At 39.9% G+C, this 22,311-nt stretch overlaps 1 protein-coding gene across 1 annotated transcript in view; it reads right to left on the bottom strand.

The window, feature by feature from the left end:
- gpc5a (glypican 5a) overlaps nt 1-22,311 on the bottom strand; it is a 316,105-nt gene that overhangs the window by 136,330 nt on the left and 157,464 nt on the right. Inside the window, 1 exon segment of the mRNA XM_061887058.1 lies at nt 9,192-9,312. Within this exon segment, the coding sequence (XP_061743042.1) occupies nt 9,192-9,312 (121 nt within the window).

Here is a 22,311-nt window from a genome sequence, read left to right as displayed (position 1 = left end):
AATGTATGGAATAATGATAGTTGTGCTTACCGACCTCAAAGCCATTTTATTTGGTACGTGGTGTAATGATAAACGTGTCCAGTAGATGGCAGTCACACAAACGATACGTGTGGACTGCGATATGATGGCAGTCACACAATAGATACGTGTAGACTGCAATAAGATGGCAGTCACACATAACTGCAATAAGATGGCAGTCACACTTAAGAGATACGTGTAGACTGCAATATGATGGCAGTCACACATAAGAGATAAGTGTCAACTGCAATAAGATGGCAGTCACACATAAGAGATACGTGTAGACTGCAATATGATGGCAGTCACACATAAGAGATACATGTAGACTGAAATAAGATGGTAGTCACACAAGAGATACGTGTAGACTGCAATGTGATGGCAATCACACATAAGAGATACGTGTAGACTGCAATATGATGGCAGTCACACATAAGAGATAGATGTAGACTGCAATATGATGGCAGTCACACATAAGAGATACGTGTAGACTGCAATATGATGGCAGTCACACATAAGAGATACGTGTAGACTGCAATGTGATGGCAATCACACTTAAGAGATACGTGTAGACTGCAATATGATGGCAGTCACACATAAGAGATAAGTGTCAACTGCAATAAGATGGCAGTCACACATAAGAGATACGTGTAGACTGCAATATGATGGCAGTCACACATAAGAGATACATGTAGACTGAAATAAGATGGTAGTCACACAAGAGATAAGTGTCGACTGCAATAAGATGGCAGTCACACAAGAGATACGTGTAGACTGCAATATGATGGCAGTCACACATAAGAGATACATGTAGACTGCAATGTGATGGCAGTCACACATAAGAGATACGTGTAGACTGCAATGTGATGGCAATCACACATAAGAGATACGTGTAGACTGCAATATGAATGCAGTCACACATAAGAGATAGATGTAGACTGCAATATGATGGCAGTCACACATAAGAGATACGTGTAGACTGCAATATGATGGCAGTCACACATAAGAGATAGATGTAGACTGCAATATGATGGCAGTCACACATGAGATACTTGGAGACTGCAATATGATGGCAGTCACACAAGAGACATGTGTAGACTGCAATGTGATGGCAGTCAAACATAAGACATACGTGTAGATGAAATAAGATGGCAGTCACACATAAGAGATAAGTGTCAACTGCAATATGATGGCAGTCACACATAAGAGATAGGTGTAGACTGCAATATAAATGTCACGACTTGGACTATGACTTGGAGATAGTTTGTTTTTCCAACGCAAAGGGAAATTGGCACGAGCCAGAAGTAAACGTGAGTACATTTGTATTTATTACTAAAACTACAAACCAAGGAAACAAACAAAAGGCACGCACAAGGGCGGAGAACAAACTTGACTACAAAACAGAAGACTAGCACAAAGCCTATACACTTTAAACATGAAACAAAACACTTGCACTGTGGCATAAAGAAAACCAAAAACTTACTGTGACATGAGCATGAGGGAAGCAGCATGGCTTGGCATGAAGGGGTTGAGGAACACGGAAAGTTGCCAGGCCGACTACCTGGTAACTGTGGCTTAAATAATAGGCTATGAATATTAACAAACAGGTGTGAGGGCTGAGGACAGGGGCGTGACATGAGGGCCAGGTGAAAATGAATGAGTTGTCATGGTAGCAACACAAACCAGGAAGGGCAAAACAGGAACTGAGTGTCCAAAAAACAAAACATAACATGACCAAAACAAAATTTCCTGGGCGTGACAATGATGGCAGTCACACATAAGAGATAAGTGTCGACTGCAATATGATGTCAGTCACACATAAGAGATGCGTCTAGACGGCAATGTGATAGCAGTCACACATAAGAGATACGTGTAGACTGCAATATGATGGCAGTCACACATAAGAGATATGTGTCAACGGCAATATGATGTCAGTCACACATAAGAGATGCGTGAAGACGGCAATGTGATGGCAGTCACACATAAGAGATACGTGTAGACTGCAATCTGATGGCAGTCACACATAAGAGATACGTGTAGACTGCAATATGATGGCAGTCACACATAAGAGATACGTGTAGACTGCAATCTGATGGCAATCTACGCGTATGACTTACTCAGTGGCTTAGTGGTTAGAGTGTCCGCCCTGAGATAGGTAGGTTGCGAGTTCAAACGCCGGCCGAGTCATACCAAAGACTATAAAAATGGGAGTCATTACCTCCCTGCTTGGCACTCAGCATCAAGGCTTGGAATTGGGGGTTAAATCGCCAAAAAAGATTCGCAGGCGTGGCCACCGCTGCTGCTCACTGCTCCCCTCACCTCCCGAGGGGTGATCAAGGGTGATGGGTCAAATGCGGAGAACAATTTTGCCACACCTAGTGTGTTGGTGACAATAATTGGTACTTTCGCTTTAACTTATTTTCATCATGAAACTTCAAAGAGTACTCAAATGTCAAGGTAGTCATACTTTAAATATTAAAGTAACCATACTGGAACTTTAACATTCTTTACAAAACAGTTACCCTTTTGGTTTTGAGTTTATTTTCAGTGCGAGCCCTGCTTCCTGTGTTTACGTTCTTCTTAGGAGCGCTGATCACACACACCAGTTGTTTTTGGATTTGTGTCCCCACCTGCTGCCGCCACTAATCAAGCACCTTTATATATAAACCAACCTGGAAGTCCTTGCAGGATTTTTGTTGCGTTCTCTTAAATCCTTATGTTCCAGCTATGTTTTCAGACTCTTGTTTATTTCCCATGCCATATACTTCAAGGTGTTTTGTTGTATTTTTGCTTTTAGTCTAAAGCAGCGTTTCTCAAAGTGTGGGGCCGGCCCCCTGGTGGGGAATAGAGACATGACAGGTGGGGCGCCAGGAACAGGAGGAAATTTCAATTCACATTTTTTTCTTTAATTATATTATTAGATTTTTTTTTTTACTATGCTTTCATTTTCTATACACACAAGCTGTCCCACTGTCAAACGACACAGTTGCGAGACGTATATGCGGCATTGCAAGTGATCTTGAGGAATAACTCGTAGACAAATTAAAAGAAAGTCGTTTGTTTTACAAGTGGACCAAGCTACTCACAGCAATAAAGACTGCCTGTTCATCGCATACGCCCGCTTTGTGAATGGCGAGTCACTGTGCGAGGATTTGCAAATGCGTAGCTCCTCCTTTTTTTTTTTGCAAAGACGGACTTTTATTTTATTTATTATTGAACTTGATGCAAGTTATTTGATTTATAATTGAACTAGATGCAAGTTCTAACACTTTTATTTGATTTATTATGGAACTTTATGCCAGTTATAACACTTTTGTTTTATTTATTATTGAACTTGATGCAAGTTATTTGATTTATTATTGAACTTGATGCAAGTTATTTGATTTATTATTGAACTTGATGCAAGTTATTTGATTTATTATTGAACTTGATGCAAGTTCTAACACTTTTATTTGATTTATTATGGAACTTTATGCCAGTTATAACACTTTTGTTTTATTTATTATTGAACTTGATGCAAGTTATTTGATTTATCATTGAACTTGATGCAAGTTCTAACACTTTTATTTGATTTATTATGGAACTTTATGCCAGTTATAACACTTTTGTTTTATTTATTATTGAACTTGATGCAAGTTATTTGATTTATTATTGAACTTGATGCAAGTTATTTGATTATTATTGAACTTGATGCAAGTTATTTGATTTATTATTGAACTTGATGCAAGTTCTAACACTTTTATTTGATTTATTATGGAACTTTATGCCAGTTATAACACTTTTGTTTTATTTATTATTGAACTTGATGCAAGTTATTTGATTTATCATGAACTTGATGCAAGTTATACCACAGCTGCACAGTTACTTTATTTATTATTGAACTTGATTTTATTGTATGTTATTGAGTTTAAATGTATACAACTTGATGTTACTTGATGTTCAATAAATGTGAAAATGTGAAGCTTCTGTTGGGGCGATGGGGGCAGGTGGGGCTTGAAACTCCCCCTCGTCCAAAGTGGGGAATGACAAAACAAGTTTGAGGACACTGGTCTAAAGGTTAAAGATTTTTTGACCTGCACGCTTCCAGAGGACGCAACGGCCGCGATTATGCACGCAAGAAAAAACTGCCCAAAGATCAAGAGCCTCGTAAATATTACGACAGCACGGGAAAAATAGGACAGCGTGTGTAATGCATATTTCAGGGGAAACTCATGTGTGGCGGAATGGGAATATTTACCACAGTCATTGTCTCTCATTAAATTCTGCTCCACTTTAACATGGCGTAGTAAAAAAAAAAAGAAACTTTTTTGAAGTGGCAGCACCACTCCTCTACGTGCACTTTGAGACTTTAAGAAGATGCTTTACTAGCGGGCTGAAGTAGGATGACATAACTTTGTTGTAAAGTAGGTTTGTCTGATCCGCAGGGGCGGAATTATTCCATGCAAATCAATTATAAAATGAGGCAGACAACACGGCAAAGAACTGGGCTTTAAAGGTCTGCCTTGACCCCGGCGGTGAAGTGCGGGCAGGCTGGAGAGTCCTCCAAATGTTGGGACAATTAACGACGGTGGTTTATTTGCATGTTGAATCAGCGCCAAACCCCAAAGTTGCAAGTCCTTGGGCGAGACACGGCTTGTTGCAAAGTGGCAGAGAAGTTGAGGTTCCACGCTGATACTGATCAAAGCAAACATGACCAGAGGCACCGGCGGGGCAGAGCTTGAAACTTCAAGTGTTTAATCCATTGGAATCAACAACAAAAAAAGAAAGTCTTTAAAGTCTTTGAAACAAACACTTCAGACAGTCACTCTGGAGCAAATAGCAGGTTGTCCAGATAGTCTGGTTGGTGTTCCACTGATCGCCTTCGGACTCAACCAGCAGAGACGAATACAAATATTGGAAGGCCGATGTTGGGGCGGGGGGGGCAAGTCCGACACTACGCACTGCAAATTGACCCGGGGATCATGAAAATAGGAGTGACAGCTGCATAGCATCTTGCTGTAATAACCTTAAGCACGTTGACATGTTTCATTTTGAAGATACAGTGCATGCTGCTTCTATCTTAAACAAGGGCTCTACCTATATATACTCTATATACATGTGTATATATATATATATATATATATATATATATATATATATATATATATATATATATATATATACTAGGGCTGGGCAACGATTAAAAATTTTAATCGAAGTTAATCGCACTATTTCTCCGATTAATCGCAATGAACTGCATTGTACACACAAAGCCCAATAATGAATTCAAAAGTAGTGTGTAGTGCACCTTTATTGGAATATTCTCCCACATGAACAAAAGCGCCAAAACATTTGTTGTGCAAACACAATTTAAATCAGTCCTTGTTAAACAGTAGCAGTTAAATAGCATATTTGATGAAAATCAACTCCAAAAATGTAAATACAAACATTTAAGCTTATTGCCACTGCCAGGGTATTTAAGTTATCCTGTTTGTTATGGAAAATAAATACAATCTACATACAAATCTCTGAGCCACAATCATAACATCTGAACAGGCAATTTCTGAGGTAAGAGCAGAAACATTTTTTTTTATCAGGGATCTTATGTTTAAAAAAACTATACTATAGGTAGTGGGCTGTTTTAGGGAATTTTTGATCAAATTATCCTTACTAGCAATATTAATAATGTTGTGTTTATTCTGCGTAGTGCACTTAAAATAATTATGACCATATCTAGGAATTGATATGATGGGAATTTTCCGATTGTTTGCTTGGTGCTTTGATAAACTGAAGGCATCATATACATGGTACTATATTGTGATGTTATGAGCCAGGGAAAAAAAGAACTACCCTACCCAGCATGCAACAGGAGTGAGGAGCATGTATAGGTTGTGTCGCCATGACGGCATCTTGTATGTTGTGATATGCACGCTCTGAAAGCAAACGTTAAGAACTCAGCCAACACTCCTGGTCTGCATTATTCATAAATAGACAGACAACACATATACTCCGCTGCTTCACAGGCCGCTGGATGTAGCCGGCAAAGTATTCCCATGCTAGCTAGCCGCTCTAGCAAGCACGCCTCATTCAGTCCAAAACGGCCCGATCTATCCACATCCAGAATTGTCTGGCGGTCGTAAGTGATCCCGGAGTGACCACGCTGTAAGCCAGCCAGGACATTTGCAGAATTGTCCGCTATTTTTGCCAAATGTTCCATCTTTACCAAGAGCCCCTCCACGCCGAAGTACATCCGGGAGATGCCATCTTGTTAAGAAAAGGCGCTAACAAAATAAAAGCATGTAAACAACATACGCAAATGTGCGATAAAATAATTGTCGGCGTTAATAGATTGATGAGTTAACTCGTAATTAACGCATTAATTTGCCCACCCCTATATATACTCTGTATACATGTGTATATATACATAAAAATGTGTGTATATATATATATATATATATATATATATATATATATATATATAGCTTTCGTCCTCTCCAAGGTTCTGATAGTCATCATTGTCACCGACATCCTGTCATGATCCGTAGTCTGGATCACGTTTAGTTTAGTTATTTTCTGTTAGTTTGGACTCCTTGTTGTTTGTCTACCTTTGTGAGTTAGTTTGGTCACCATGGTAACGTATTAATTTCACCTGCTGCGGGTTCCAGACGAACACCTGTTTTTGTTCATTGCTTTCTTATTCAAGCCTGCCTTGTCCCGTCAGTCGGTCTTGGTCCCTTGTTTGCGGTATGCAACTGTTTCGTTGGTATTTACTAGATTTCTTGTTACCTGATCCTGTGCTAGTGTTAGCATTAGCTTCTGTGCTTTCGCCACCCGTCTGTTTTTGTACGAGTGTTTTTGTTATCAAATCATTCTCACCTTTACGTTGTTGTCCGGAGTGTCTATGTTTGTGTTTGAGGAACGATCCCGCATTAAAATGCGACCGGCACGTGACACGTCCCACTTGTTGTGAGTTTTCTTTGCCCTTATGTGGGCCTACCAAGGCTGTCGTAGTGGTTTGTGCAGCCCTTTGAGACACTAGTGATTTAGGGCTATATAAGTAAACATTGATTGATTCATTCATACATATATGTATACATATATATATATATATATATATATATATATATATATATATATATATATATATATATATATATATATATGGTAACACGCAAGGACATTAACACATCTGACACGTACGTAGGATTAACCGAAGGAGCGTTCAAAACAAGATGGAATAATCACAAGGCCTCCTTTAGAAACCAGACTTTGCGGAATTCTACAGAACTCAGCAAACACATTTGGAACCTCAAAGACATTAATGTTGAATATTCAATAACATGGCAAATTCTTGCATCCAGCACACCTTACAACAGTGGTAATAAAAGATGCAACCTATGCTTAAAAGAGAAACTGTTTATTATATATCATCCAGATCTGTCATCCCTCAACAAGCGCAGTGAAATCATTTCAACATGCCGTCACAGACGGAAACACCTCCTAGGTAACACATGAGCCAATCACCACGCCCCTACACCTGCCTGTACCCACCCACTCTGTGCTCTATATAAACCATTGTATGTGAATGCTTCCATTAAAATCTCCTGATGATTGAGGGAACCCCTCATGAAACACTTCTGTAGAGATGAAGTAGTCTTGTGATTTTTCCCACACCTACACCTACATATATATATATATATATATATATATATATATATATATATACTGTTTATACATGTGGGTATATAAACATAAATATGTCTGTATATATACATACATACTTATATATGTGTGTGTATATACACATACAATTACTGTATACATATACATATATGCATAATGTATATATACACACACACGCACACACACACACATACATATATATATATTAAAAAAAAACATTAACAAATGATTTTGTGAATAAAACAGCCCTCCTGTAGCTGATGTGTGTTCACCTAAACTACTTCAAAAAAACAATCAACTAGAAAAGTGCATTCAAATATGTTTCCTTTGACTTATGGCTCTTTTTGCCTTTTCAGACAGTGTGACTCCAGTCCTGTTGGGCGGTGCACACCTGAAGGCAATTTTGCAATCGGTTCCCATCTTTCAGCTGAAAAAAGCCGTTAAAAAGACAACCTGTTGGAACGTCGCAGGGTTGTTGTTGTTGTTGTGCTAACTAACTAAGCCTGACACTAACAGATGTGATCACGCAACCTGCTGCTCAGGTAATTATGCTGCTCAGGTAATTATGCTGCTGGGGTGTGGAGTGCTCAGGTAATTATGCTGCTGGGGTGTGGAGTGCTCAGGCTCATCTTTAGCGCTCCCCCAATGGAGAGGAAGTAAGTGATTCTGCAAGAAATGTGCGACTTAGTGAGTGTGCGTGATTCAGAAAACACTGCAGCAAGACTTTAAATGGGAGGAAAGCAACAAAAGGTCTTCAAGTGTGACTCCGTGAAGTAGTTTCACATTTCCTCCCTTTCGAAAATTGACGCTTGTGAAGCAATTTTTAAGTCATGACTTTTTCACACAATTGTAATTTAAGACTAAAAGGAGCATTCAGGCATCTTTAGGATGCTTGACAATAAAAGAAGAAGACACGCACGGAATCCCAATGAGGCACATCCAGTACCTGCACTCTTTTACTATCAAGCCACGCTGTTGTAACAGATTTGGCACTGAAATAAGCAGGGGCGTCTATGATAACGTTGCTTGGATGACAACATATGTTGCTCCAAAACCTGTATGTACCTTTCAGCGTTAATGGTGCCTTCACCGATGTGTAAGTTACCCATGCCTTGGGCACTAATAACCCCCATACCGTTTCTGGGTGTTGTAGATAAATTGCTTTGGCTTTGCATAGTAGAGTTTAAACTTGCACTTACAGATGTAGCGACCAACTGTAGTTACTGACTGTTTTTCTGAAGTGTTCCTGAGCCCATGTGGTGATATCCTTTACACACCTATGTCGCTTTTTGATGCAGTACCGCTTGACGGATCCAAGGTGCCTTTTGATGATATTACGGACCTTACTTTCTTGATAAATCAAACTGCGAGGGCAGAATAAACATATGTGTGGGCATATTTTCTGAGGACAGACGGCGCTCCTTATCCTGCTCACTAACGAGGCGCAATCCACTTTGCACACGTTCGGATGAGGTTTGCGCGCGTTTTAGCACACAGGAAGTGGCGAGGCTCACCTGGTTGATGTGCTTGAGTTTGTCAATGATCTGGTGGATCACGGCGTCGTCTCCTCTCACTTTCACCTCGGGGTTGGCGGCCTGCGCCTTCACGCCGTTGCCCACCACGCGCAGAGTGTAGCTGGGCACACAAACAATTTCACAATTTTATAAACACATTTTGTAAACACAAAAATTAATACAATATACAATTTTGCCGGAAAAGAAACAACGCTAACATTAGCATTGATAACAATTAGTTAGCATGTGAACTTTTAGCAAAGTTGGGAGTTATACAACTCTGAGGTGTTCGACTGCAAAATTGGCTGTAAAAATTAGCATGCTAATATAAGTGCAGTGGAAATCTAATGTTAGCATGCTAACTGTTAGAATGTGCAAGCATGAAGTCATATAATTACAAAAAGAAAGCATGTATAATAAGTTAGCATGCGAACAGTTAGCATATATAAAGTTCCAAGTTATACAACTCCGAGGTGTTCGACTGCAAAATTGGCTACGAAAATTAGCATGCTAGTATTAGTACGGTGGAATGCTAATGTTAGCACTGTTAGAATGTGTCAAGTACCAAGTCGTATGATGAAAAAGCATATGCACGTATAATTAGCTAAAAAAGATAGCATGCGAATGTTAGCATGCTAACAGTTAGCATATATAAAGTACCAAGTTATACGACTCTGAGGTGTTTCGTTGCAAAATTAGCTATAAAAAACAGCATGCTAATATTAGTAAGCGGAATGAATGCTAGTGTTTGCATGCTAACTGAGAGAATGCACGAGTACCAAGTCACATGATTACAAATCGTACAAACAGTTAGCATGTTAACTATTAGCATGCTAATAGTTAACTAATATAAAGTACCAATTTATACAAATCTGAGGTGTTCGACAGCAAAATTGGCTATAAAAAAGCATGCTATGAGTACAGTGCAAAGCTAATGTTAGCATGCTAATTGTTAGAATGCATAAGAACCAAGTCATCCATCCATCCATTTTTCTACCGCTTATTCCCTTTGTCATGACTACAAAAATATGCACGTATAATTAATTACTTTTTTAATCTTTTTTTTTTCTTTTCGTTAATATTCCTTTTAAATGGGCCGCGGGCCTTTAAAAAAAATGGCCTCCAGGGCCGCACTTTGGACACCCCTGAAGAAGCCATTTTAGGCGTGATAATAATTCTCTCTCTTTTTTCCAACATTCTGTTAGTCATGTACCCCCGACACCCCCAGAGGTGTTCCATCAAAATGTGAGGGATCTGGGAACTAAAGAAGGAAGGCGACATACAATCTCCATGGTTGGCAGCCTGAGAAACAAAGTGGTCCTGTGGTTAGTGGACCAGAAGGTGATACCTGATTTTTTTTTTTTCTTGTCACCATGGAGACCGCGGTCCTCGGGCTCCGTACCGAGGTCAAAAAATACGCGCCAGAGTTCCCTATTTTCACAGCCAGCCGTACATTTTTTGGATGAAGGGGACGCGAAAATGTTTTGAACAAATGCACTTTCATGTGTGCAAGCAGAGTGGCCACAAATTGTCCTGAAGGGACCAGTTACTGCTGGTTCTGGCACTGTGGGCAGGTGCCAGATCATGCTGGAAAATGAAATCACCTCCATAGAGTTTTACAACAGATAGCCGCATTCCCATGGTCAAGCCACTCCTGAATTCTAGACAACGGAAGTTAACTCAGTCAGCAATGGTTTGGGGAGCCATGTCAGCTGCTGGTTTTGGTCCACTGTGTTTCATCAAGTCCAGAGTCAATGCAGCTGTGTACATGCTTCCATCTGTTGTAAAGCTCTATGGAGATGATGATTAAATTTTCCAGCATGATGTGGCACCGGCCCACAGTGCCAAAACCAGCAGTAACTGGTGTACTGACCATGGCATTACTGTCCTCCATTGGCCTGCCAACTCCCCTGACCTAAACCCCATAGAGAATTTGTGGGGTATTGTGAAGAAGAAGCTGAAAGACACCAGACCCAATAATGCAAATGAGCTGAAGGCTGCTATTGAAGCATCCTGGGCATCCATAACAGCTCAGCAATGCCACAGGCTGATTGCCTCCATTCCACACTGCATTGATGCAGTAATCCATGCAAAAGGATCCCCAACCAAGTACTGAGTGCATTAATTGACATTTTCAAATGTTTGATTTTGTTTTGCTGTTATAAATCTTTTTTTTTTTTACTTAGTCTGAGGAAATATCCAAATTTTTTAAGTTTGGATTTTTGAGTTTTCTTAAGCTGTATGCCATAATCAGCAATATTAAAATAATAAAAGGCTTGCAATATTTCAGTTGTGTAATGAATCCAGAATGTATGACATGTTCATGTTTTTAGTTGCAATAAAGAAATGTTTTTAGTTGCAATAAAGAAAATAAAGGACTTTATCACAATGTTGTAATTTTCTGAGACATGTATATATATTTATATATATATATATAAAATAAAGGACTTTATCACAATGTTGTAATTTTCTGAAACACACATATATATATATATATATATATATATATATATATATATATATATATATATATATATATATATATGTCTCAGAAAATTACAACATTGTGATAAAGTCCTTTATTTTCTGTAATGCAACTAAAAACATGAACATACATATATACACACACACAAAATTATATATATATATATATATATATATATATATATATATATATATATATATATATTATATATAATTTTTTGAAATATATAATAATGTGGTGGGCCGGATTTGGCCCCCGGGCCTTGAGATTGACACCTGTTATGTAGCTGATAATATCTGCTGTACAGATTTAATATGTGTTGGATACTTCTCTTGTTGCATTATTTGTATTTAACTTTATTAAAACACAAAAACCCTTAACTTTAATGAGCACGCACCGAAGTCACCTCGGTGCCTTCACAAATAATAAGAAATCCCAAAAACCGTTAACTTTAAAGAGCACGCACGGAAGTCACATTGGTGTTCTCCCATATGATCATAAATCACACAAAAAAACGTAATTTTAACATCCACGCACAGAAGTCACATTAGTGCCCTCACAAATGATCGGAAATCACACAAAAACCTTAACTTTAACGAGCACACGCGCAAAGAAGTTACATTGGTGCCCTCACAAATGAGAAGAAATCACAAAGAAGCTTAACTTTAACGATCATGCAAGCACTGAAGTCACATCAGTGTCCTCACAAATAATCAGAAATCACACAAAAAAATTAACTTTAACGAGCACACATGCACAGAAGTCACATCGGTGCCCTCACAAATGATCAGAAATCACCAAAAACACACAACTTTAACGATCACGTACGCACAGAAGTCACATACGGTTCCCTCCCCAAAAAATCAGAAATCACACAAAAAACTTAACTTTAACAAGCACGCACGCACAGAAGTCACATTGGTGCCCTCACAAACGGTGAGAAATTACAAAAAACCCACAACTTTAACGATCACGCAAGCACAGAAGTCACATTGGCGCCCTCACAACCGATCAAAAATCACACAAAAAATGTAACTTTAATGAGCACACACGCACAGAAGTCACATCGGTGCCCTCACAACTGATCAGAAATCCAAAAAACCCACAACTTAAACGATCAGGCACACACAGAAGTCAACTCCATGCCCTCCCAAAAAAAAATCTGAAATCACACAAAAAACTTAATTTTAACGATCACACACGCACAGAAGTCACATTGGTGCCCTCACAAACGATCAGAAATCACACAAAAAACCTTAACTTTAAGGAGCATATTGATACTATAATACAAATTCAAAACAAGCAAAATACACCCTCGGTGACATCGTCAGGGGGAGCTGAAAAGAAACCTGGGCACCGTGACATGGCACGGTTGTATTTTCTGTGATTTGGTCCGTGCCAAAAAAGTACCGGATTCGGTCCCCATCACTACTTATGAAGTTATAACAGCGCTACTGGTGTACAAAGTACCGCAACATGTTGACGTTAGTTGGAAGTGGATTTCTTGTAGGCTGACATGGCAACACTTTTACAGACACACTTGACGATATAAATGTTGTTTCTCCTAGTTTGTGAGTGCATTTTTGATTGGAACTCGATGTTACGTGGTATTATTTCTTCATACCAATTTCAAAAGGTCGTCCCCTCGGGATTTCCCTCCTCACTCCCAGCATAAAATTCACAAATTCGCGGTTGGCTGGATTCCGTCAAAGAGAAGTTGTGTAGGGTATACCTCGGGGATCCATCTGTAAGTTGGTATGTCTGAGCGGTCAAACCCCTCATTTGTGTTTTCCCAAGAGGAAGTCTTTATTAAGAGAGACCGCACGAATGGCAGGAATCAGCTATGCGTTACGCTCAAATAAACAACCGACAAAGGGTGCAACAGTTAAAGAAAAAGAGTGGCGTGTTTGTTCCAATTACACAAAGCCTTGAACGCCAGCGTTGAAGTGACTTGTTCCGGGGGAGCAAGATGGAGTTTGTCACACAGATGTTCCAGGAAGTAGTTGCCAAGATTTAATAAGATCTGTGAGGGGTTTTTTTTGTTTTTTTGGCAGGTAATTGTCATTTGGTGACAGGAATCTACAAACCCCGTTTCCATATGAGTTGGGAAATTGTGTTAGATGTAAATATAAACAGAATACAATGATTTGCAAATCCTTTTCAAGCCATATTCAGTTGAATATGCTACAAAGACAACATATTTGATGTTCAAACTCATAAACATTTTTTTGGGGGCTAATAATCAACTTTAGAATTTGATACCAGCAACACGTGACGAAGAAGTTGTGGAAAGGTGGCAATAAATACTGATAAAGTTAAGGAATGCTCATCAAACACTTATTTGGAACATCCCACAGGTGTGCAGGCTAATTGGGAACAGGTGGGTGCCATGATTGGGTATAAAAACAGCTTCCCAAAAAATGCTCAGTCTTTCACAAGAAAGGATGGGGTGAGGTACACCCCTTTGTCCACAACTGCGTGAGCAAATAGTCAAACAGTTTAAGAACAACCTTTCTCTAAGTGCAATTGCAAGACATTTAGGGATTTCAACATCTACGCTCCATAATACCATCAAAAGGTTCAGAGAATCTGAAAAAAAAAAATCACTCCACGTAAGCGGCATGGGCAGAAACCAACATTGAATGACCGTGAACTTCCATCCCTCAGACGGCACTGTATCAAAAACGGACATCAATCTCTAAAGGATATCACCACATGGGCTCAGGAACACTTCAGAAAACCACTGTCAGTAACTACAGTTGGTCGCTACATCTGTAAGTGCAAGTTAAAGCTCTACTATGCAAAGCGAAAGCCATTTATCAACAACATCCAGAAACGCCACCGGCTAAGCAGGGCCCGAGATCATCTAAGATGGACTGATGCAAAGTGGAAAAGTGTTCTGTGGTCTGACGAGACCACATTTCAAATTGTTTTTGGAAATATTCCACATTGTGTCATCCGGTCCAAAGGGGAAGCGAACCATCCAGACTGTTATAGGCGCAAAGTGTAAAAGCCAGCATGTGTGATGGTATGGGGGTGCATTAGTGCCCAAGGCATGGGTAACTTACTCATCTGTGAAGGCACCATTAATGCTGAAATGTACATACAGCTTTTGAAACAACATATGCTGCCATCTAAGCGCTGTCTTTTGCATGGACGCCCCTGCTTATTTCAGCAAGACAATGCCAAGCCACATTCAGCACGTGTTACAACAGCGTGGCTTCGTAGTAAAAGAGTGCAGGTACTTTCCAGGCCCGCCTGCAGTCCAGAACTGTCTCCCATGGAAAATGTGTGGCGCATTACGAAGCGTAAAATATGACAGCGGAGACCCCGGACTGTTGAACGACTGAAGCTCTACATCATGGGTGTCAAACTCCGGCCCGCGGGCCAAATTTGGCCCGCCGTGTAATTTAATTTGGCCCTTGAGGCAATAATAAATTAACATTAGAGCTGGCCCGCCGGTATTATACAGTGGTGGTGCCGCTGCATTACCGCATTCAACGCTAATTCTCATACTTGCCAACCCTCCCGATTTTTCCAGGAGAATCCCGAATTTCAATGCCCCACCCCGAAAATCTCCCGGGGCAACCCTTCTCCCGAATTTCTACCCGGACAACAATATTGGGGGCGTGCCTTAATGGAACTGCGTTTAGCATCCTTTACAACCTGTCGTCACGTCCGCTTTTCCTCCTTACAAACAGTGTGCCGGCCCAGTCACGTAATATATGTGGTTTCTACACACATACAAGTGAATGCAAGGCATATTTGGTCAACAGCCATACAGGTCACACTGAGGGTGGCCGTATAAACAACTTTAACACTGTTACACCACACTGTGAACCCACACCAAACAAGAATTTCGGGAGAACATCCGCACCGTAACACAACATAAACACAACAGAACAAATACCCAGACCCCCTTGCAGCACTAACTCTTCCGGGACGCTAAAATATACACCCCCGCTACCAACAAAATTCGATTTTGCATGTCACTATAAAGTTATATAAGCCTTGCTTGTTCAATATTCAATGCAAAACTTGTTTGGGTCCCTATTACAAGGTTAAGTTGTTCAACTTTGGCCCGCAGCTTTATTCAGTTTAGAATTTTGGCCCACTCTGTATTTGAGTTTGACACCCCTGCTCTACATAAAACAAGAATGGGAAAGAATTCCTCTTTCAAAGCTTCAACAATTAGTTTCCTCAGTTCCCAAACGTTTATTGAGTGTTGTTAAAAGAAAAGGTGATGTAACACAGTGGTGAACATGCCCTTTCCCAACTACTTTGGCACGTGTTGCAGCCATGAAATTCTAAGTTAATGATTTGCAAAAAAAAAATAAAGCTTATGAGTTTGAACATCAAATATGTTGTCTTTGTAGCATATTCAACTGAATATGGCTTGAAAGGGATTTGCAAATCATTGTATTCTGTTTATATTTACATCTAACACAATTTCCCAACTCATATGGAAACAGGGTTGTATTCATAAAAAAAAAATAAAAAAGGCAAACATTTTTTGGCCGCCCTCTTACGAAACTCTGCAACTTATGTCCCGTATGATGTCATGTTGACACCACCCCTAGCCACGCCCCTACCGCAACAAAAAGATGCCTAATCACGTAGGAAACAAAGCTATGAGTTCTTACCATGACTATAAAAAGGAAATTTCAACACATTTACTGTAATAAGTCATAAATGACCCCTAATCACCTTTCCCACCTCGCATTCACCGATATCAATTATTAGAGAAGTAAAAAGGATGTATTATTGCGATCATTTGCCTGTGCGACGCTAAGTGGCTGCGTATGCAAATGAAGGACTGCATCATGCGAGCTCTTCATGCCAAGCAGATCTCAGATGACATCAAACAGCAATGGAACTTTTATAACCTCTCTTAAATACGGGATTTTTATGGCGGTAATAAGGACAAATGGAGAAGTTGGCTATGGAGGAGGTACAATGGCCTCATAAAAGCAGATGGCCGCAGACGGAGGGATTTTTTAAAGATGTTAATGTCCCGTGAGGACAATCATGTCCGGGATCAAACAGATGTGGTAGGAGCAGGACTGACAGTAAAAGACAAATCAGCACTTTTATCACATCATTCATCGACACACTTGCATTTGAAGTAATGTTTTTTTATTTTCTTCATAGGGCAGGGTGTCCAAACTACGGCCCATGGGCCGTGTCCAGTTTGGCCGATACGAGACGTCACCAGTTAGTAGGACATCTGGACCGCAAACCGCCACCTAATCTTACCTGTCCGACAAGAGAATTGATGCTTTTTTTTGGCGGACAATGGTTAATGACCACGAGTGGGACTTTGAAGCCTGCACAGGATTTTTATATATGACCCAATCCAAACAACCGCTCCCACGCAAGACGCACAACCAAGAAACACAATAAGTCAACACACACGGTCACACTTAACACAACCTGCTCACTACACTTGGTGGATGTTATAAAAGAAAAAACATGTCCAAACACAAACAATAAATCAAAATGACATCCTTTAAATCACCTGCAATGCATGATGGGAAAAATGCATTTTATCTGTATGTGCTGCATTTTAGCTGCTTCATGTTTCTGATTCATTACAAAACTTTAAAGAGGTCTTCGCAGAAGTAAAAAAGATAGGAGTCGAACTTTCACATACTCTTAATAGCCGAATTTTGTCATATATCCATTTTATATATATATATATATATATACACACATGTACATATATATGTACATATATACATGTATATACATGTACATATATACATGTATATATACATATATATACATATACATATATATACATATATATACATATATATACATGTATATACATGTATATATATGTACATGTATATACATGTATATATATACATGTATATACACATATGCGCAGTGAAATCATATCAACATGCCGCCACAGACGGAAACACCTCTTAGGTAACACATGAGCCAATCACCACACCCTACGCCTGCCTGTACCTACCCACTCTATATATACTGTGTATATATATCAATCAATCAATCAATGTTTACTTATATAGCCCTAAATCACTAGTGTCTCAAAGGGCTGCACAAACCACTACGACATCCTCGGTAGGCCCACATAAATAAGGCACTAAATAAGGCCCCCCGGCCCCCAAGTCAAAAAGTTCGGACACCTGTTGCTGGACATGAAATCCTCATCCATGCTTCAGAAAGTTTGGATTTCAGAGGGCCTCGAAAATATCTTTCTGAATCCTGTGTAGTCATGTTTTGGTCGCAATCCAGAGCAGATTATCCAAACTGTCATTCTGATGGAAAACATTTTTTATTTTTTTTCCGTCCCTCTGGGACAAAATTTAAGAGGCTTACGCATCTTCGCCATCTTCAATCATTGACCAAGCTTATCCAACTTTCAGCACCTGCCTCACGGAGATGCAGAGGCAAACACTGAGAGGCTGATTAGGAATTCATGAGGAGTTGGCCAAACACACATAAACAAATCAACGAGGCTTGATAAACACTGCTATTTCTGCACTATCAAATAGTCACGCTCGCAAAGATGTCAGCATGAAAATACACACTTGACAAATGATTGGACTTTTTTTTTTTTACACTGTGGAACTTTTTCCAATGTAAAATTGATGGTAGTCATCTACACACTTGTATGTGTTCTCCTATCCATCTTTAATTTAGGGATGAGTACCACTCACTTTTACTTAACGATATCAACATTCAGTCCTTTTTTTCTTAGATGTTGTTTTTGGTAATAAAATCTCATTTTTTTATTGCAACATTTTAAATATTTAGAGCCGATTATGACAACTGCTGTCCGGTTGTTATATCTTGTTTCACATTTCTTAGTCTCATTTACAGGTATGACATTAAGTTTTAATTACAATTACAAGTCTAAGACCTTAGACCTAGGCAATTATTTTGCCAGGGGGGGCCAAATTACTGCAATGTTCATTCCCCACTCTGGACAAGATGTGCAGGTAGGAACATGGTTTATTATAAAAACTCGAACAACCGCCAAAACAGAAAACAAGCCGATCGCACTTGAAGCTAAGGCTACCACTTAGCGTAGGCAAAAGACAAGGAATAGTCACGTAACTTGTTGCATGAAGCAAACAATGAAGCCAGACTGGTGTATAAATAGCTCTCTGATTAGTGGTTGACAGCAGCTGAGTGTGCCGACCACTAACCAGAGGCAGGTGAACCCAATTAATCCCCATGGAAACTAAAACAAACCCAGAGATGCACAAACAGGAACTAAGGGAGTCCAAAACTAACAGAACATAACAAACCACGGATCATGACTCTGTTTAAAAGCTCCCCACCCACACTGCTCGGTGCCTCGTCTGAGCTGCTGTGACTTAGATGACCATAGTAACTAATTAGATTACCATAGTAACTAATTAGATGACCATAGTAACTAATTAGATGACCATAGTAACTAATTAGATGACCATAGTAACTAATTAGATTACCATAGTAACGAATTAGATGACCATAGTAACTAATTAGATGACCATAGTAACTAATTAGATGACCATAGTAACTAATTAGATGACCATAGTAACTAATTAGATGACCATAGTAACTAATTAGATTACCATAGTAACTAGTATCTCATGCGAAAGCGCAGATTCCAACCATTGAAATACTTTGTATACCGTATTTCCTTGAATTGCCACCAGGGCGCTAATTAATTTAAAACCTCTTCTCACGCTGGCATTTACCAAAGGCATGCGGTAAATTTAGACCTGCGCTCATAAATTTGAGTGTGATGTAAGGACACCATGATGAAAGGCACAATTAATTAAAAAATAAACGTTATTATGGTCTTACCTTTACTTATAAATGAAGTCCATGCGCAGCTCCTTCTGATCAAAAGCATCGATAACTTGTTTATAGGAGTCTTCCTTATCGTTCTTCAGTTTTAAAAGTCTCTCTGTCTCGATGGAGATCTTCCTTTATTACCTCCTTCTTCGATTGAAAGTCCAGTTTAGAAAACTGTTTTATTTTAGATATGTAATCCTCCATGTTAAAAGTGCAAGTGAGAGGAAAGAAATAAAGGATCGCTGCTCACTCTTGCTGCTTGTTGTCACTTCTTCTGCAGCAGAGTAGTCGCAAGAAGGATCACTAGCGCCCTCTACCACCAGGAGGTGGGAGTCATTTAATGACTCATATTTGACACACGCAGCTACGATATATTAATAAAACAGAGCTGCTTACTGTTCTTTTTAGCATATTCAATAGCTTGGACCTTAAATCCTACTGAATAGCTCTTAAAGGCCTACTGAAATTAGATTTTCTTATTTAAACGGGGATAGCAGGCTTAACGGTGGAAGAGGGGTTAGTGCGTCTGCCTCACAATACGAAGTTCCTGCAGTCCTGGGTTCAAATCTCGGCTCGGGATCTTTCTGTGTGGAGTTTGCATGTTCTCCCCGTGAATGCGTGGGTTCCCTCCGGGTACTCCGGCTTCCTCCCACCTCCAAAGACATGCACCTGGGGATAGGTTGATTGGCAACACTAAATGGTCCCTAGTGTGTGAATGTTGTCTGTCTATCTGTGTTGGCCCTGTGATGAAGTGGCGACTTGTCCAGGGTGTACCCCGCCTTCCGCCCGATTGTAGCTGAGATAGGCGCCAGCGCCCCCCGCGACCCCAAAAGGGAATAAGCGGTAGAAAATGAATGAATGAATGAAACGGGGATAGCAGGTCCATTCTGTGTGTCATACTTGATAATTTCGCGATATTGCCATATTTTTGCTGCAAGGATTTAGTAGAGAACATCCAGGATAAAGTTGGCAACTGAAGAAAAGTCCTGCCTCTACCGGAAGTTGCAGACGATGACGTCACATGTTGATGACTCCTCACATCTTCACATTGTTTTTAATGGGAGCCTCCAACAAAAAGTGCTATTCGGACCGAGAAAACGACAATTTCCCCATTAATTTGAGCAAGGATGAAAGATTCGTGTTTGAAGATATTGATAGCGACGGAGTAGGAAAAAAAAAAAAAAAACGCGATTGCAATCGCGTTGCATTGAGACGGATTCATCCATCCATCCATTTTTTCTACCGCTTATTCCCTTTCGGGGTCGCGGATTCATATGTTTTTAAAAACATTTACTAGGATAATTCTGGGAAATCCCTTATCTTTCTATTGTGTTGCTAGTGTTTTAGTGAGTTTAACAGTACCTGATAGTCGGAAGTGTCTGTCAGTGTCTCAGGGTAGTCGACGGCAGCTGTATGGACGGCACAAGCTCAGCTGATATCCGGTAAGAGGCGACTTATTACCACAATTTTCTCACCGAAACCTGCTGGCTGACAAGTGGTCGGGATCCATGTCCGCTGTGATCCATAGGAAAGTTTCAACTCCGTGAATTTTAAACAAGGAATCACCGTGTGTTTGTGTGGCTAAAGGCTAAAGCTTCCCAACTCCGTCTTGCTACTTTGACTTCTCCATTATTAATTGAACAAATTGCAAAAGATTCAGCAACACAGATGTCCAAAATACTGTGGAATTATGCCGTTAAAGCAGACGACTTTTAGCTGTGTGTGTGCGTAGCGCTCATACTTCCTAAAAACCTGTGACGTCTTGCGTACACGTCATCATTACACGACGTTTTCAAGACGAAACTCCCGGGAAATTTAAAATTGCAATTCAGTAAAGTAAAGCGTCCGTATTGTCATGTGTTGCAATGTTAATATTTCATCATTGATATATAAACTATAAGACTGTGTGGTGGCTAGTAGTGGCTTTCAGTAGGACTTTAATCTTCTTCCCTTTATGCGATTTCAAATGATTGAAATCAGACTCCTGCATTTTGAAAATGATGACAGGGGAAGTGTGTGATAGCAGAATTACTTGTACTCGTTTAATTGAAGATGTTCTTTGAACGGGTTGCCAAAAGTTGTTTATTGGGCTCAGGAATGTGACACCTAGCAAGAGATCTATTGTCTGATCAAGCTCTGTCTCCTGTGTCTTTGATGTAACATGTGGACTATAGTTGACCTGGGCATGTGTTTTCCCTCTTCCTGACCCCCAACAGAGCTAAATTGTTCCCCTGTCCTGAGTGACCCCCCCTCCTCTGGGTAAACGACACCCTCTCCCCTTCACAGGACTTTGGGTATACATTCCACTGGTGTACTGTATGTAAATGAGCATGGAGGGTGGGACTTCTGAGAATATATAATTGTCATGTCAAATTCTAAAGGGGTTAGAACAAGCTGGAACGAACGGATGTGTCGTTCTGGTTTGGTCTCGCTTTGCAAAGCTTGTTATTGTTTGTTACTTTAATAAATCATTTCAAAGCTATTCGTCACTAAAGGATCGTCTTTAAGGAATTTCCACGACAAGTGTCACTCGTGATGTGACGAGTTTGACCCGGGAGAAATTCTAGGCATGCGCTAATAAAAATAATATTTTGCGAAACGAGTTTGACCCGGCGTTAAATGCTAAGCATGCGCTAATTATTTTGCGAAACGAGTTTGACCCGGCAGTAACTCTAGGCAGGCGCATACTACTACATACCCGGCGGCAATTCAAGGAAATACGGTAGTTCAAGACTTGCGGTCATTTAAAAATATCTTAAAGATCTAAAATAATTATTTGGGAATGTCGGCCAGTCCAAATTGAAACGCTTAACG

The sequence above is a fragment of the Nerophis ophidion genome, linkage group LG25 (assembly GCF_033978795.1).
Source record: "Nerophis ophidion isolate RoL-2023_Sa linkage group LG25, RoL_Noph_v1.0, whole genome shotgun sequence".
NCBI classification, from domain to species: Eukaryota; Metazoa; Chordata; class Actinopteri; order Syngnathiformes; family Syngnathidae; genus Nerophis; species Nerophis ophidion.
Note: the sequence above shows the minus strand (reverse complement) of the source record. Positions and strands in the feature narration are given on the sequence as shown.